Genomic DNA, 18850 nt, shown 5'->3' with positions numbered 1-18850 from the left:
ATATATGTGCTCAAAACATATTGAAGAAACATATAAAAAAAAAAACCTGAACCAATAAAAAAAGAGGCAAAAATAAACAATGATTTTAACGAAAAAAAACACACTTAATTTTATAACAAGTGCGACAAAATATAATATTCTTATTAAGCAACGTTGTTACTCTTACATTCAGTAAAACAAGCATTGTTTACAATGGCAAGGTTCATTGATAAAACATATGAAACAATTACTTATGGATCCTTACTCGTAAAACGCCACACCTTTCGCAAGGCGAAACTCTGGACGTGCCAGTTGCAAGTGTCAAATTAACCACGATTTATAGGAGATCCCCCATATTTACAAGGATAACGACCCTTCGCCGTGTCCGACAAGTTCCCGGTACTACTGACCACGGAGCACGGCCAGGTAAGACACTTATTGTACCTACAACCAAAAAAACGTTCTACAGCGGTAATAGAAATATATATAAGTTGCCTACCACTTCTTGCATATATTTTTTACTATGAAAATAAGTTTTTCTTTTTGTTTGGAATGGAGAGTTATTGCAATTCCATTTTAAATTGAATCATATCATCTGTGTATTTTGACATTTCATCATGACGCATATGGTATAAGCATGTAATAAAGAAGTTCGTATTTAACTACTAAAAACATTTTTGTCACTTTAAAAGTCGTATTTAACCGCAAATTTTGACAAAATGCACAACCAAAAAAGATTAGGGTTTTAAAATCATAATTGTATAGGCAAGTTAAAAGATGGAGAGCCACAAAAATCTATAACAATGTCGTTGAAGAAAACTTTATGTATTGCCTTGATCTTTGAATTCTCGTAGCAATCAAATAATATCTAATGGTTACGGTAAACCCTTGCATTTGTATAATAGTTTTAGAATGCTTTGACCGATTTTGCATAAATATATTTTATTATTGGTGGTTTGTGTAGGGATTGCTTTCAATTCAACATATTACGTTCGAAAATATTCGTGATAAAAATAAATATCCAGTTGACCATATATCTGAAGAATTTATTGTTCAGTTTAAGTACTTGAGATATAACTTTGTCGCCATTGTCAATTCTAGATTTTTATTTAAAACAGCTGTACGTACAATAAAAGTCAGATGTTTGTTTGAACAGAACTGAAGCAATTTCCGGTCTGAAAATCTAGACATTTTCTGAGGGAAGAAATGTAAAAACATTTAAAGTCGTCTTTTAGTTTTTTTCTCATGCAAATAATTATGCAAACTCATGAGGATCAATGAGGATTAAGAATCCTAGACGTGACTTCCATATTTTAAGGTACTACCGGTGTTGGTTACTTTGGCAGGTGTAGGAGAATCTCGACCTGTCCACTGCTGGTGTGTGAAAGCGTACCATCCAAGCGTAGAGTCGACACACAATGGCAGCTAATGCAAAAAATCTGGACCAGGAGAATCAGTAAGTTTTTTTTCTTTTGTTGAAGATGACTTCTGTCATTATTCGCACAGGTTTATCAAATAAGATGTCAAGCGCTGGTAAGTTTAACACGTGTGTGTCCGTGATCTATAGATAACGCATGTTATATCTATAATATAAACGCGACATAAGCCATTTCTGAGATGTCCAGAGTTTTTAATGAAACGCTATTAAAATAAGCTATACGAATAAATCATAATTATACGTTAATTGTTCCTCTAAAAATTTTATGAGCACAAGGTTAGAGAAGAGAACGTGAGTGAGCTTTCTAAAAATGTTAGTTTACTTGTATGAATTAATTTTAAAAAAGTATTGTGTTTTGGGCGGGGCGTTTGTGTTCAAGAATGTTCAAGATTGCTCGAGATGTAGATTCTTTTGATCATATTACTATTTACTAACAAACTGATTCTTCAGAATGGTTTGTAAAAAGATAAACAAATCATGCTCAATGTAACATCTTATTGCGGGCAATGTGACAACAAAATAATCTTTCAAAATTTGTGTGTCTTACTCAATTTTAATTTTTATTAATTTAAACAACAGTTTACCAATATGATATACCGGAAAATGATACAGTACCCGCAATGTTATTTTTTACAATCCTATCCTATCGTATCGTGTATCAATCCTATCGTATCGTGCGTGTATACTGTTTTATCGTGCGTTAATTCTATCCTATCGTGCGTGTATACTGTTCTATCGTGCGTTAATCCTATCCTATAGTGCGTTAATCCTATCAGATTTATCGTTTAATTTCAACAATTCTTCCGTTTATCCTATCGTGTTAATCGTTTCGTGCATTTTCATAAGCAGGTAAATTTATTACTAAATTGCAACTCGTTCGGTGCGCCGTATACGAATATTTATCGAACAAGAAATGTAAAATCCTATCAAACATTCTGTCATGATACTAATTTTTAATTTTTATAGATCAAAATCAACCAATATTATATGTAAATCATATCTGTTAACATTGAAAATAAAAAACGAAGTTCTTAGAAACAATGTAACATATTTACCTCGATATCGAATATATTAAATCGTACGCAGAGTGTATACCTGCGTAAACATTAACTTTTATGCAATATAATTTTGTTGCATCATATTTTACGAAAACAAAACTATTTATGATATAATTTATATTTAATTAAAACCCGAGTTGTTATTTGAACCCGTTATTCTCCGTGTGATATTTGATTTCAGGCTGAAATGTTCTTGGCAATCATCTAGGGTGTGTTGTAATGAAAACAATGTTAAGAAATCGTACGCGGAATGTGTATTCGCGTAAATATTTAGTACCATCCAAGCGTAGAGTCGACACACAATGGCAGCTAATGCAAAAGATCTGGACCCGGAGAATCAGTAAGTTTTTTTTCTTTTGTTGAAGATGACTTCTGTCATTATTCGGACAGCTTTAAGATGTCAAGCGCTGGTGAGTTTAACACGTGTTTGTCCGTGATCTATAGAGAACGCATGTTATATCTATGCGTTCTTTGAGAACGCATGTTATATCTATAATATAAACGCGACATAAGCCATTTCTGAGATGTCAAGAGTTTTTAATGAAACGCTATTAGAATGAGCTATACAAATATCATAATTAAACGTTAATTTTTCTTCTCAAAATTTTATGAGCACAAGGTTAGAGAAGAGAGCGTGAGTGAGCTTTCTAATATTGTTAGTTTATTTGTATGAATTAATTTTAAAAAGTATTGTGTTTAGGGCGGGGCGTTTGTGTTCAAGAATGATCAAGATTGCTCGAGATGTAGATTCTTTTGATCATATTACTATTTACTAACAAACTCGTTCTTCAGAATGGTTTGTAAAAAGATAAGCAAATCGTGCTCAATGTAACATCTTAATACGGGTAATGTGCCAACAAAATAATCTTTTCAAATTTGTGTGTCTTACTCAATTTTAATTTCTATTAATTTAAACAACAGTTTACCAATATGATATACCGGAAAATGATACAGTACCCGCAATGTTATTTTTTACAATCCTATCCTATCGTATCGTGTATCAATCCTATCGTATCGTGCGTGTATACTGTTTTATCGTGCGTTAATTCTATCCTATCGTGCGTGTATACTGTTCTATCGTGCGTTAATCCTATCCTATAGTGCGTTAATCCTATCAGATTTATCGTTTAATTTCAACAATTCTTCCGTTTATCCTATCGTGTTAATCGTTTCGTGCATTTTCATAAGCAGGTAAATTTATTACTAAATTGCAACTCGTTCGGTGCGCCGTATACGAATATTTATCGAACAAGAAATGTAAAATCCTATCAAACATTCTGTCAGGATACTAATTTTTAATTTTTATAGATCAAAATCAACCAATATTATATGTAAATCATATCTGTTAACATTGAAAATAAAAAACGAAGTTCTTAGAAACAATGTAACATATTTACCTCGATATCGAATATATTAAATCGTACGCAGAGTGTATACCTGCGTAAACATTAACTTTTATGCAATATAATTTTGTTGCATCATATTTTACGAAAACAAAACTATTTATGATATAATTTATATTTAATTAAAACCCGAGTTGTTATTTGAACCCGTTATTCTCCGTGTGATATTTGATTTCAGGCTGAAATGTTCTTGGCAATCATCTAGGGTGTGTTGTAATGAAAACAATGTTAAGAAATCGTACGCGGAATGTGTATTCGCGTAAATATTTAGTACCATCCAAGCGTAGAGTCGACACACAATGGCAGCTAATGCAAAAGATCTGGACCCGGAGAATCAGTAAGTTTTTTTTCTTTTGTTGAAGATGACTTCTGTCATTATTCGGACAGCTTTAAGATGTCAAGCGCTGGTGAGTTTAACACGTGTTTGTCCGTGATCTATAGAGAACGCATGTTATATCTATGCGTTCTTTGAGAACGCATGTTATATCTATAATATAAACGCGACATAAGCCATTTCTGAGATGTCAAGAGTTTTTAATGAAACGCTATTAGAATGAGCTATACAAATATCATAATTAAACGTTAATTTTTCTTCTCAAAATTTTATGAGCACAAGGTTAGAGAAGAGAGCGTGAGTGAGCTTTCTAATATTGTTAGTTTATTTGTATGAATTAATTTTAAAAAGTATTGTGTTTAGGGCGGGGCGTTTGTGTTCAAGAATGATCAAGATTGCTCGAGATGTAGATTCTTTTGATCATATTACTATTTACTAACAAACTCGTTCTTCAGAATGGTTTGTAAAAAGATAAGCAAATCGTGCTCAATGTAACATCTTAATACGGGTAATGTGCCAACAAAATAATCTTTTCAAATTTGTGTGTCTTACTCAATTTTAATTTCTATTAATTTAAACAACAGTTTACCAATATGATATACCGGAAAATGATACAGTACCCGCAATGTTATTTTTTACAATCCTATCCTATCGTATCGTGTATCAATCCTATCGTATCGTGCGTGTATACTGTTTTATCGTGCGTTAATTCTATCCTATCGTGCGTGTATACTGTTCTATCGTGCGTTAATCCTATCCTATAGTGCGTTAATCCTATCAGATTTATCGTTTAATTTCAACAATTCTTCCGTTTATCCTATCGTGTTAATCGTTTCGTGCATTTTCATAAGCAGGTAAATTTATTACTAAATTGCAACTCGTTCGGTGCGCCGTATACGAATATTTATCGAACAAGAAATGTAAAATCCTATCAAACATTCTGTCAGGATACTAATTTTTAATTTTTATAGATCAAAATCAACCAATATTATATGTAAATCATATCTGTTAACATTGAAAATAAAAAACGAAGTTCTTAGAAACAATGTAACATATTTACCTCGATATCGAATATATTAAATCGTACGCAGAGTGTATACCTGCGTAAACATTAACTTTTATGCAATATAATTTTGTTGCATCATATTTTACGAAAACAAAACTATTTATGATATAATTTATATTTAATTAAAACCCGAGTTGTTATTTGAACCCGTTATTCTCCGTGTGATATTTGATTTCAGGCTGAAATGTTCTTGGCAATCATCTAGGGTGTGTTGTAATGAAAACAATGTTAAGAAATCGTACGCGGAATGTGTATTCGCGTAAATATTTAGTACCATCCAAGCGTAGAGTCGACACACAATGGCAGCTAATGCAAAAGATCTGGACCCGGAGAATCAGTAATTTTTTTTTCTTTTGTTGAAGATGACTTCTGTCATTATTCGGACAGCTTTAAGATGTCAAGCGCTGGTGAGTTTAACACGTATTTGTCCGTGATCTATAGAGAACGCATGTTATATCTATGCGTTCTTTGAGAACGCATGTTATATCTATAATATAAACGCGACATAAGCCATTTCTGAGATGTCAAGAGTTTTTAATGAAACGCTATTAGAATGAGCTATACAAATATCATAATTAAACGTTAATTTTTCTTCTCAAAATTTTATGAGCACAAGGTTAGAGAAGGAGCGTGAGTGAGCTTTCTAATAATGTTAGTTTATTTGTATGAATTAATTTTAAAAAGTTTTGTGTTTAGGGCGGGGCGTTTGTGTTCAAGAATGTTCAAGATTGCTCGAGATGTAGATTCTGTTGATCATATTACTATTTACTAACAAACTCATTCTTCAGAATGGTTTGTAAAAAGATATTAAGCAAATCGTGCTCAATGTAACATCTTATTGCGGGTAATGGGACAACAAAATAATCTTTTAAAATTTGTGTGTCTTACTCAATTTTAATTTTTATTAATTTAAACAACAGTTTACCAATATGATATACCGGAAAATGATACAAAGGTATATGAATTACAGAGTGTACAGATATGGATAAGGGGTTTATAGCGCGGGAACCTTTACTTACAGAATCATTGCAGAGGAGTCACATGAACGGGTTTCCAATAAAAAATCGGGTATATGTTACTCCAAAAAATTCATAGGATTCTTAATACTGAATGTGTTGGTCGCTTACATCGTTGTCATCTACCTGGCGACCAAAGACCCGGATGATAATGGTGACCAAGAGACAACGACCATGATGGCGCCGGGGGAAGCGCGAGGGGCGGACGAGGTGCACGTCAACACGGGGGCAGTGGTCAGTGACAACGTGGCCTGCTCAAACATCGGCAGGTCAGAGTTTTCCTCTTGTAATGTTGCAATGATTTTAATTGAACAGCAGTTTATGCAAAAATGATTTGTCTGGTAAATTTTGTATTAACTGCCACAAGGTAAATGAAAAATTGAATAACATTATGACTTTTAAATAAAAAATAAACACCCGATTTGGTGAGTTTTTGTGCAAAGTTATCACACCTTTCTTCTGTTTCAGAGACTTTCTTTTGAAAGGCGGTTCTGCTGCAGATGCTGCCGTAGCAACACTTTTTTGTAATGGCGTCTTGACACCTCACAGTATGGGAGTTGGCGGGGGTATGCATCTTCTACCTTCTGAAGTTATTGTGTCCCTGCTTTGCATTTACTTACCTACAGAGTGATCCCTGTTGAACTTTTTAATTTCTAATTTGCTGCGTAAAATTACTAGATTACAACATCTCTTACAAATCTATTTACCCGGATTGAATAAAACACATAAATATGATCTACAATTTTGTTAAATTCCTCAGGAAGATTTATTTACTCGTCCCCAAACTGTTACGTATTTATTAATATATCTTCAAAGAACATGGGCTAAGGCTAGAAACGTTATGTTTCTTTCGATGTGGGAGAAAGAACGTCTTAAACATGTCTATACCCCTACACATACTCTGTTGATGACCAGTGATAGCATCAATGGAAGGCTTGAGACGGTAGACAAGCAGTGGGTATTTTGACAACCTTACACACTGTACGCCTCTCTCTGCGTTAACGAACCCACTACCTCTTCTTTCATCAACGTGTCTGTAATGGCCATCAAGGGTCACATTATTTCGAACAAAAACAATGCTGAAAGACATTTATCCTCAACACAGAAATAACAAGACGAAGGCGGACGTATCTCACTGGAGCTTAACCATGACTATCGCGTCTCTCGACATATTTCCGAGATTACCCCCCCCCCCCCTTTCATGCCCTTTTAATTTATTTTATTGAAAAAAACAGCAAACATTATAAGAGACGCTAACTGTTTCCTTTTAACTAACCCATTTGAAGTCAATTAACGCTGTTAAATTTCTTGTTTCAATACTTGAATGGCATCAACTCAAGCGCGAATGTACATGTATGGCGCAGTTGACTTCTACATTTTTTTTTACAATTTAATTTAATTTCTATATTTATTCTAAGTAATCCTATTCAAGTGATGTCTTTGTGCATCTTGTTATTGTAGTTTTGTTGCGTTATGTTTTAATGTTACAGGTGTGTTTATGGTATACTACGATGCCAAGTCAAAGAAATCAGTGTACATAAGTGGCCGAGAGAGGGCGCCAAAGAACGTTCAAAAAGACATGTATGTCAACCATCAGGGATGTTTTGGTAATGCTGTAGGTTATACATGTATTTCATTGAAAATTTCATTATAACATTTAATATATCGATGTATTTGATAAATCCAATCTCTTCACAACGAATTTTAGACGCAAAGTACATCGCTATACCTGGTGAAATCAAGGCTTACTGGACGCTACACAGGAAATATGGCCGCCTTCCATGGAAAAACCTTGTCAAACCAGCAGTCCATTTTGCCAGAAATGGGTTTCATATATCAAACAGTGTCGCAAAAGCCATTAAACATCTAAAAGACAATCTTCAACTAAATGTCAAAGATTTTCCTTCTCTATGGTAGGTATTTACTCTACAAATCACTGTTTTACTCAACAAATATTTTCGAAAAATACTATTATAATAGTTTAATTTTTACGCGTTATTTGGCTACAGTACCCGCAGCGTTATTTTTTACAATCCTATCCTATCGTATCGTGTATCAATCCTATCGTATCGTGCGTGTATACTGTTCCATCGTGCGTTACTTCTATGATCCTATCGTGTGTGTATACTGTTCTATCGTGCGTTAATCCTATCAGGTTTATCGTTTAATTTCAACAATTCTTCCGTTTATCCTATCGTGTTAATCGTTTCGTGCCTTTTCATAAGCAAGTAAATTTATTACTTAGTTGCAACTCGTTCGGTGCGCCGTATACGAATATTTATCGAACAAGAATTGTAAAATCCTATCCAACATTCCGTCAGGATACTAATTTTTAAATTTTTTAGATCAAAATTAACCAATATTATATGTAAATCATATCTGTTAACATTAAAAATGAAAAACGAAGTTCTTAGGAACAAGGTAACATATTTACCTGTATATCGAATATATTAAATCGTACGCAGAGTGTATACCTGCGTAAACATTAACCTTTATGCAATATAATTTTGTTGCATCATATTTTACAGAAACAAAACTATTTAAGATATAATTTGTATTTAATTAAAACCAGAGTTGAACCCGTTATTCTCTGTGTGATAGTTGATTTTGGGCTGAAATGTTCTCGACAATCAGCTATGGTGTGTAATAATGAAAACAATATAATTAACAAATCGTACGCAGAATGTGTATTTGCGTAAATATTTATGTAACTTGTCTGTTATATTTCGTTTTTAATGCATCATTTTCTTATACAGAAAGAAATGTACTTATGATAGATTTTATATTTGCTTTATACAAGAGTTGGATTTATATAAACCCGCTATTTTCCGTGTTCGGTAATGGAAATAATTTTAACAATACAGAAAATTTATTGATCATTAAAGCTCATAATTTTAGTTGAAAAAAAAATTAACTGGTCATTTTTATACATTCTATAAATGATGCAGCGATGATTAACAACTCGGCAATTTTACTAAAAAGAAATCCCACGTAAATCTTTATTTGTACGTGTTCTCTCTCAAATTCTGTCATTATCAGTTTGTTCGTAAATATCGTTTAAAGCGATCATACGTTTATCATGAACATCGTTTATCCTTTCCTATCGTGTATCAATCCTATCATATCGTGCGTGTATAATGTTCTATCGTGCGTTAATCCTATCCTTTCGTGCGTGTATACTGTTCTATTGTGTGTTAATGCTATCCTATCGTGCGTGAATCCTATCCTATCGTTTATCTTGTAAAAAATAACATTGCGGGTACTGTAGAATATTTATTTTAAACACTGCATCACGTAAATATATTTGAACAATTTTTAAAAGATGACAAAATCAAACTTTATTTGATTTTTGCATAGTGAAGTTATTTAAAACGCATCGCAATAGTTTGTTCAAAACCAGGGGGGGAGGGGGGGGGGGGGTTATTTAAAATTTTATGTAATAGCATAGTATAACATGAAAATTTAAAAGCCATAAATTAAATTGTTCAACGGATTTATTTTCACCATGTACCAACTTTATTTAATTCGCAGGTATTACTTTTACAATTTATTAAGGGGTTATTTAGATTAAGATTTCAAGATGTTAGTTAAGATTGTATAAACTTTGATGATTCTGTTCACGCAATCTGACTTTCTACAGTTCGGTTTTTTGTGACACTGATGGGAACCCAGTGTCAGAGGGAGCTTTGGTCAGAAATGCTAAATTGGCCGACTTTCTGGAGATGATAGGCGAGAAAGGCCCGGATTATCTGTATAACAGTTCCCTGACTGACATTGTGGTCAAGGAAATCAACGATGAAGGTAGGACTGTTCACAGACAGGTCGTGAACAGGTCTTAGTTAGTTATAAACTATACGAATGTTTAGAATATTCAAATTTTGGTTCAAATTGTTACAAAGTCAGAATTGTATTTTGCAGTCCTGTTACAAAATGCTGTATAATGAGTGTGAATCGTCTTTTGGCACCTGCTGAAAATTGGGTTACTGTAATTAAGAATAAACTTTTTGAAATAGGTCTAGGACATATATGGTATGAACAGGAGTATATACATTGTGCAACCTATTTTCCTTTAATTAAGCAAAGAATCATTGATCACTTTATTCAACAACTTGTAGAACAGATTAATTCCTCATCTCGATGTTATTTTTACATGCATATTATTGACCAGTTTTCATTACAATATTATTTAACAAAATCAATACCTTCTACATGTAAGAAACAAATTACAAGAATTAGATTGTCATCTCATAGACTTGCAATTGAAAGTGGATGACACACTAATGTACCAAAAGAAAGACACTTATGTAAATTTTGTTCAGATATTGAAGATGAATTCCATTTTGTTTTGAAATGTCAGCAGTATAGAGAAATCCGAGTAAAATATATTAAGAAATATTATTGGAAAAAACCTTCTGTATACAAATTAATACAATTATTAAGTGTTCAAAATTTTAAAGAACTGTGTAATTTGGGGAAGTATCTCCATCTAGCTTTCAATATTAACGATAATTAAGAAAAATTTCTCTGGTTTTTTTCGCCTGTTAGTAAAATTTTATTTTATATACATTGTCAATGTACTTTACATGTACATGTACCATACCATTATTTCAATATTGCTATTATTTATATGTAATAACCTATGCCATAAGATGTATGTCTTGTGCAAATAAAGAATATATAGTTTGTACAAGTAGTACTAGGCCAAAGCTATCCTGCTCATTTGAATATATGAAAAAGCACCAGCTAGGTCGTAACAACTACTACTGTGGAATCATTAGAATTCGCAGTGGCTCAATTTTCGTGGTATTCGTGGGTAGCTCTCGCCCACGAATTTACATCCTCTACGAAAACTAATTATGAAAGATTGAGTTTTCCTACTGACACTGAAAACCAATGCATACATGAAATTACAGCCCTACAAATAAGCAAAAAAACCTTCAATCTATATACGAAAATTGGACTCCGAGAAATTAAATGATTCCACATATAATAAGATAATGTATATTCCTAATTAAACGCGTGGAATTAATTTCCGCGTAAATTCGCGAGAAGCATCTCTCGCGATTTTAAAATCTTGCCATTATTTTCTGAGAGTTGGTAACTATAAGAAACAAGGAGAAAAGTTCCTCGGTCGCGATTTTATATTCTCGCGATTTTATGCAAACCAGATAGATCGTGGAATTAAGTACTCGCGTAATATAAGGAATTAATAGTAGTAAGCAAACTTTATCCTTATGAGACTTCACTGAATAAGCAGATCTGATAACCCTGTAAAATATTTAGTGCAAGCAAGCTATGAATAACTGTTGAGTCTAAATGTTCTTGACATTAAGCATCATCACGACGTTTGTGACTAGTGGGCGACAGCAATTATTGATAAACAGTTTACAGATGTGACTCATCATTAGTTTCATCCAGAATAATTCCATTCAAAAAATGAACTTTAGTTTCTGAAATGAATTTGTTGCAATGAGATCGTGATTTGTAATATCTTATACCTTCATTCTTAATGTATATGTGGGTGACATATTTAACTTACAAAACTTACGGGGCAAAATTTAAGTACAAGTTGACGTCTGTGTTTCATGGAACGACTGACTTTGTTGTTCAAAGTACGAAACTGACAAATTGTCTATATAGCACTATATAAATAATATATGAAACAGTATAATTGTCTATGAAAAAAATCCATTTCCAGTATCCTTCAAATTCTGGGACAGAGAGGATCTGGAGACGTACCACGCGAAAGAAGGTTCGGCGCTGTCCGTAGATCTAGGTCAGTGGACGCTTCACACCGTTCCCGACCCCAGCGGTGGGCCCGTGCTGGCGCTCCTGATGAATCTGTTCCGAGGTAAGTAAGCCTATCAATGACGTTGTTTAACCTTAATCTTGAAAACCCTCTGTCATTAAATAAAATGGGGTTTGCAATTGCTCTCTTCTCTGTTATTAACCTGTGACGGCATAATGGCAGTTTGAACACCTTTTTCATTGCATTTCTTTCTCATAGATGTTTCTTATAGAATATACATATTGATAGTGGCCTTTGACGAAACAATTACTCATTATAATGAGTCAATAACAATCCTATGTACCAGTCGTTAACATCATTTGATTCATCATTATTCATTTATATATAATTTTCCCCCAGTAACTCTTGCAATCTGATTAAAGAATTTTTAGTTTTATACGACTCAAAATAGTTCGGTTTGGGGCAGTTTACGCTTTATTAACCGCCAAGTGGTGTATAAAAAAAGCGTTTTCAAACCATTTTATATCGTTTAAAACTGAAAAAAATTCATTGCTTTATATATTTTATTACTTTTTTGCTATTGACTGTGTGTTAAAAACAGTCGTTTGACTTTTTAAGAAATCAAGTTATACAAAATTCAAACGTACCTTTAGGCAAATTGATATGTTTTTGTCGTTATTCTTAATATGACGTAGGCAACATTATTTGTACAATATAAAATAATTTTATAGCCAATCAGAATGCGCGTTACAACCAAATATAATTATTTTAAAATACAGAGAGATCTGGTCAACGACCTTAAAGTCAGAATAAACTTTAAAAAATCTTTGATTCAACCAATCAGATGGCAAGTTACGTTTTTCTGTAAGGGATATCGTGACGCCATTTTAAAAATGATACGAGTATAAATATTGGTTGATCAATTTATCTTTTATTTCCGACATTATTTATTTTTTCATTACCATTAGAACTGAAACTTTCCAAAAGCATCATGGACGCAAATCCAGCTGGAACCTACCATCTGATGATAGAAGCTACCAAGTTTGCTTACTCCCTTCGACCAAAACTTGGAGATGGCGATTATGAGCCAGATGTAAAAAACGTAAGAAATTTCTTTTCCTATAATACTAGTTATAACTCCTCTTGAAGTGAAGTGAATTAGTTTTTCTTTTCTTTTGGATCCTTTAACAGCTAGTCAATCGTTTAGTCTCAAAGAAACTTGCAAAGGATCTAGCTGCTCTAGTCGACCGAAACAAAACGCATCCTGGAGACTACTATACCAATAATACCATGACGTCACAGGAAGAGCACGGGACAAGTCACGTGGCTGTACTGTCACAAACAGGGGATGCTTTATCAGCGACCAGTACCATAGAGTATTAGTAAGCCAACGACATCAAAAATTATCTCACGATTCTATAAACTTTGTAATTATTAGGTTTTTAACTGAAAAAAGCAGATAATGATATAACATTGAAGCAATTTAAAATGAAGTAGTACATGTATATCTAACTTTTTTCATTCCGATGATTATGTATTATATTCAAACTATTTGAAATGTTGCTAATTTACTATTACTATTTATTTATGCTTTTTGCAGTTTAGGTTCCTTGTTTATGTCAAATAAAACTGGCATAATTTGGAATAATGAGATGTGTGATTTTACCCTCAAGCGAACTAATGAAGAGGTAGATTGTGACCTTGTTATATTGTTATTTTTATAAAGCAAGAAAAAAAGCAGATTATAGATGCAAAAACCAATATCACAGCACCTTGTTTGTTTTTGCAATAGGTACCGGAAGTAAATTCTGTAAAACCCGGAAAACAGCCTTTATCATCCATGGCGCCCGTCATATTTGTTGATAATCAGAGCGGGAAAGTACGACTTCTTACTGGCGCTGCCGGTGGCACCAGAATAACCACCACCGTGGCACAGGTAACAACTATTGTCGCCAATTTTTCTTACATCAATCTTAAATCAAATCTCAGACAAAAAATGTAGTGAATTTAAATCGCGCCCTTTATATATGATATGCTTATTGTTTGGGAGTTTATTAGAGGAGGGGGCTATAAATTATGGCGTGTAAAACGTTAATTTATTAAAAACTCTTGTGATGTATAGTCAAAGTTTTGTGATGTATATTCAAGATCTTGTTATGTATACGCAAAGCAACAGACTGTGTTCTCGGAAAAAAGCTGCACAAGACAGAAGTAATTGCCAGTCTACAGAATATTACCCACAGTGCAATTATTGCACATATATCGAGATTTATAGAATATATATCAAGATTTTTAGAATATACATAACAAGATATAGAACATATATCACAAGATATTTGAAAATACCTCACAAGATTTCAAATATACATGTACATCACAAGATTTCTAATATAAATCACAAGACTATAGAATATACATCATAAGATTTCGAATATACATCACATAATTTTGAATAAAAAAAACAAGATTATAGATTATACATCACAAGATTTCGAATATACATCACAAGATTATAGAATATATATCACAAGATTTCGAATATACATCAATAGATTTCCAATATACATCAATATATTTCTAATATACATTACAAGATTTCCATTATGCATCACACGATTTCGAACATACATCATAAGATTTTGAATATACATCACAAGATTTCAAATATACATATATCACAAGATTTTTTAATAAACCAACGTTTTACACGCCATAATAAACAACCAACTCTTTATTTGTTTGAATCTTGGTCATCTCATGAATCTTTATTTTTAAAAACTTTGCTTTGTTAAAACATTCCAATTACATGAAATATTCCTTCTCAGGTTACCCATAATACCCATTGGCCTCTTCATACAAATCATGTTAGTGACATAAAACTTCCAACATTCAAATAATTAAGATGATAAAAAATACAAATAACCCAAATGAAGTCGTGTGGTTAATCGAATAACTCGGCGGTAACCAAAAACATATTTTATTATTTTACAATAAGCTTACAAGAGTACACAAAATCTAATACATTGCATAGGAAGGCTAAACAAAACAAGTGAGAAAATTTTGCCAACAAACTTCTCAAATCCCCGGATCTAATTGAATTGTACTACAGCGCATTTGTTGTTTTATATTACAGTCAAGACAAACTTGATCTATTTTGATAATACTAATGATCCTAAGAAGAAAAATTACAGAAACTGCACACAAACCTGAGTGAATGCGCTTAACAAGCTTTGCATGTATATTCTGTCCAAGATCACTGATTACGGCTGGATTATCTAGCTGCAGACTCGTCTTGGGAACTTCAAAGACGATTTTTATCAGATCAGATCATCTGATGCCGCTCTATTTCTCTATCGGATCCGAGTTTTGATTGTAACAGTTTCATAAAAATCTGTTTCATAAAAGTCTGCGCAGCCAGAACTTTTCAGATTTATTAAAACGATTGCAAACTTTCGCTAGATTTTTTATGTCCTTGGACTGTGTTATAAAATCAGAAGGTTGGGAAACCGTCACTTTCCGCAATAAGCCACAACTTTTCGTTGGATGACAGTTTGTTTTATACAGTTTATTTGCCAATGCCTTTTTCTTTCTTTGTCCGAAGATCATTATCTTAGAGTTCTCATGATATTTTGGGATTCTAGCAAAAACCGCTTTTTTTCTTAATTATTTTGAATTTTGAAACGTTTTGTTATTCCGATTTTTCATGATGATGTACTACATTATAATATGCATAAATTTCTATATCAAAAGCTGCTTTTAGAGGCATTAATTCAAAAATGTAACTGATAAATAGAGAATAACTGCCTAAATTAGCATTTTCATATCGTAAAGTACATAGATGTCCCGAAGAGAGACGGCCGGGGGCTCCAATATACGTCCTATCCCTCTTTATTAATCATAGGATTCATTGCGAATAACCGAGAATTTACAAAATTCAAAGTACTCACAATTATAGCCCTTTATTTTAAGAAAATAATCCTGTTTCATTTTTTTTAATTTTAGATTGCTGCAAGAGTGTTATTGTTTGGTGAATCCATCGAAGAGGCTATTCGTAAAAAGCGATTTCATCATCATCTTTCTCCAAATGTTCTAATGTACGAGTTTGGATTTCCAGAGGTATAGTGTGTTGAATACTTTTTTCATAATTAATAGTTTGGATTTACAGAGGTACAGTTTGTTGAATACTTTTTTCATAATTAATTGCATTGTTTTTTCTTCGTTGGTGGAACTGTCAGAAAAAGGATTTAAATGATAAACGACACAAAGTCACTGACGTAAATAAAAATGACAAACAAAAATAAGTCTCAAACGATTCTTCGCGGTTGGAATCCGACACTTCGCCGAGCCGTGTTGCATTATGGCCCTCACTGTGTTTGTATCATAGTCGAGTTAATGTTTGGTATCCAGGTTAGCATGTTTATGACATAGCAGGAAAAATAGAAGCGTATCCATGACAAATTGAAGTCGACAGACAGGGGAAAAGGAATTAATCAGATCGCATTATCTGGTTATCAAAGGCTTCATGCTTGCTCCCTCACAAAATACATAATGCAGGTTGTATAAAGATGAGCCAGGGAAGATTCAACTGTTTGTCTCTAAGATAGGGCGCCAGTAACTCATCTACAGATTCGTTCTGTATCATTAATCAAAATGTTTCACCCCATTTTTCTCGTTTAAATGCATTTTAATTCGAAGAAAGTATTATATATAAGGCAAGTTTGACAGATATGTGAATATAACGCAACTGTTTCCGAAACTATCAACTTATATAAAGTGCAAACAAATTATTAAGTGCGAAGTGAAAAGGAAAATAAATGTACTAAACAAATTCACCGCAGTTCAAACACTGAAAGTGGATGGCTAATTTATCATTTGTTGAACTCACACCCTTCATTCCTGAATGACATCACAATAAGGTCACTTAGTACCATTGATGTTGGGAACACTTAACAACATATCACAACATTTTTTTCATCTTTTTTCCTTAATAATAAGTAAAATTTACATCTTTGAAATTACATTCATATATAATTTCGAATGTTGATCAGCTTTAAATGATTTATTTGGCTACCATATGTTTATTTGTTTATTTCTCCATACGTGGTTATTAAGAGTCTTGGGTTTTACAGGACATCGTGTCACAGCTTGAGGATACATACGGGCACAAAACGGAGAAAAGAGAAAGCTACATGGCAGTAGCTGAAGGAATTGAACGATGTCCGGTTACAGGGCAGGTTTCTGCATTTGCAGACCTAAGGAAACTTCCGGGTGGTGCTAGCTTTGTTCAGAAAACTATATTTATCTGATGATCCCATTTATATTTTTATTCGATGTTTATAATAGGCATGTATAACATGTCCTTCATAACTAGGCAATATACATGTATTCTGTATAATAATAATTCCGATATTAGTATAGAAATGAACTGGACATACTGTACGCATTGTATTTTACTAGAATTGATTGATTTATTAGAATATATATCATAAAAATACATAAATACCTTTACTTTGAGAATTAAATTATAACACTTTGAACTGTTTTTAATAAAATAGAAAAAATGTATTAAAACATAATGAAAGGTGTTATATTGTCTTCAAGTTTACAAAATTCAACGTCTTTTTTTTTATTTATCATACATTACTGTACAAATTTTAATGACAATATAGTTTTTTATCTAAACTTTAAAAAGCGTAATTATTGTATCAATTTGTATTTTTGTATAGATTTTTATAATCTAATTTTTCGGTTGGATTTTGGTGGGGTTTTTTCTTGGGTTTGACCCCTTTTCTTTAATTAATTGCATTCACCGAAACAAAAATTTCATTGAGGCATGGTTTAAACTAGCAACGACAAGACACAGACAATAATTGATACTTAATTATGACCAACAGTCATGTGCGACATCGCTTCGAGGTCATTGCTATCGCTAGCTATAGTAACAATGAAACTTCCGGTATTTTAGAATCGAACCCAGCCCTGCATGCATGCACCACCTCCCTCAGAAACAAGATTAGTCTGTCGATGATGAAAGTATTACTCCGATCAAAGACGGGATTATCGCAATGTGTACTTTACTGATAATCAATCAGAATAGGTAATGGCGGATACAGGACTCATCTTCTTCGCTTCCTGCTCCGTAGTGACCGACTTGTATGTTGATAGCTATGACGTGCCCCATACAATGAAGCCTCTTTATCATTGGATAAATCGCTAAAATCTGGAAGTGGGTGCTTTTCAATAATTCACGTCTTACACTTGCTCTCTCGCATCAAGAGGGGGGCCACAATGACCTTGAGTGAAAACGTCATCAGACGAGAATGACGTTTTAGAGATGGTTGAAAGTCTTCCCTAAGAATCGGTTCCTGTCTTTGGGTTGAAGTTTATTCAGGGGCAGTATTAGCTGTCGACGAAACCGCCCTGTAAAAATACACAGTTGCTTAATCATGTATTTGTAAACTTTCAGACAGACGAGTTGAATTACGCAAGCCGTGAACTAATCGTATATCGGTTATCATCTAGTCTTCTTATCTCCTCTTTAACAGTTTCATCGCTGATGATTTTGGTGTGAATTCTCTTTAGTAAAAATTTTCAATTTTTAATTTTTTATGATTTAAAATGTCAATCAAAGTACATCTTCTCCAAAGAGAAGACCTTGACATTCCTCACAACAAATGAATGAGGTCACAGATACGTGACGTCGTCACGTAACGTCGAGTTTCGAATATTTTAAAAACACAAGACGCGTTGTTTGAGTGAAAAGGTTCATGTGATATGTCATTAATTTTAGCCTAATTTTCAGAAATA

General features: G+C 33.1%; 1 protein-coding gene across 2 annotated transcripts; it reads left to right on the top strand.

Annotated features, from left to right (window-relative positions):
* The first annotated feature begins 316 nt into the window (after positions 1-316).
* LOC105323213 (glutathione hydrolase 1 proenzyme) lies at positions 317-17612 on the top strand. Of its 2 annotated transcripts, XM_066085755.1 has the most exons (16): positions 1315-1435; positions 2657-2815; positions 4057-4215; positions 5457-5615; positions 6300-6563; positions 6763-6860; positions 7785-7901; positions 8003-8207; positions 9935-10095; positions 11993-12145; positions 13012-13145; positions 13235-13425; positions 13644-13731; positions 13836-13979; positions 16046-16159; positions 17173-17612. In XM_066085755.1, exons 4-16 carry the CDS (start codon positions 5578-5580, stop codon positions 17347-17349), a joined length of 1884 nt encoding a protein of 627 aa, XP_065941827.1. In that variant the 5' UTR covers positions 1315-1435; positions 2657-2815; positions 4057-4215; positions 5457-5577; the 3' UTR covers positions 17350-17612. The 2 variants fall into 2 exon arrangements, with proteins under 2 accessions (XP_011420517.3, XP_065941827.1); XM_011422215.4 differs by lacking the exons at positions 2657-2815; positions 4057-4215; positions 5457-5615 and adding an exon at positions 317-405 and having other exon boundaries at positions 1326-1435.
* Positions 17613-18850: the final 1238 nt, after the last annotated feature.

Source organism: Magallana gigas, chromosome 5 (assembly GCF_963853765.1).
Source record: "Magallana gigas chromosome 5, xbMagGiga1.1, whole genome shotgun sequence".
NCBI classification, from domain to species: Eukaryota; Metazoa; Mollusca; class Bivalvia; order Ostreida; family Ostreidae; genus Magallana; species Magallana gigas.
This window is presented reverse-complemented; position numbering and strand designations above follow the sequence as displayed.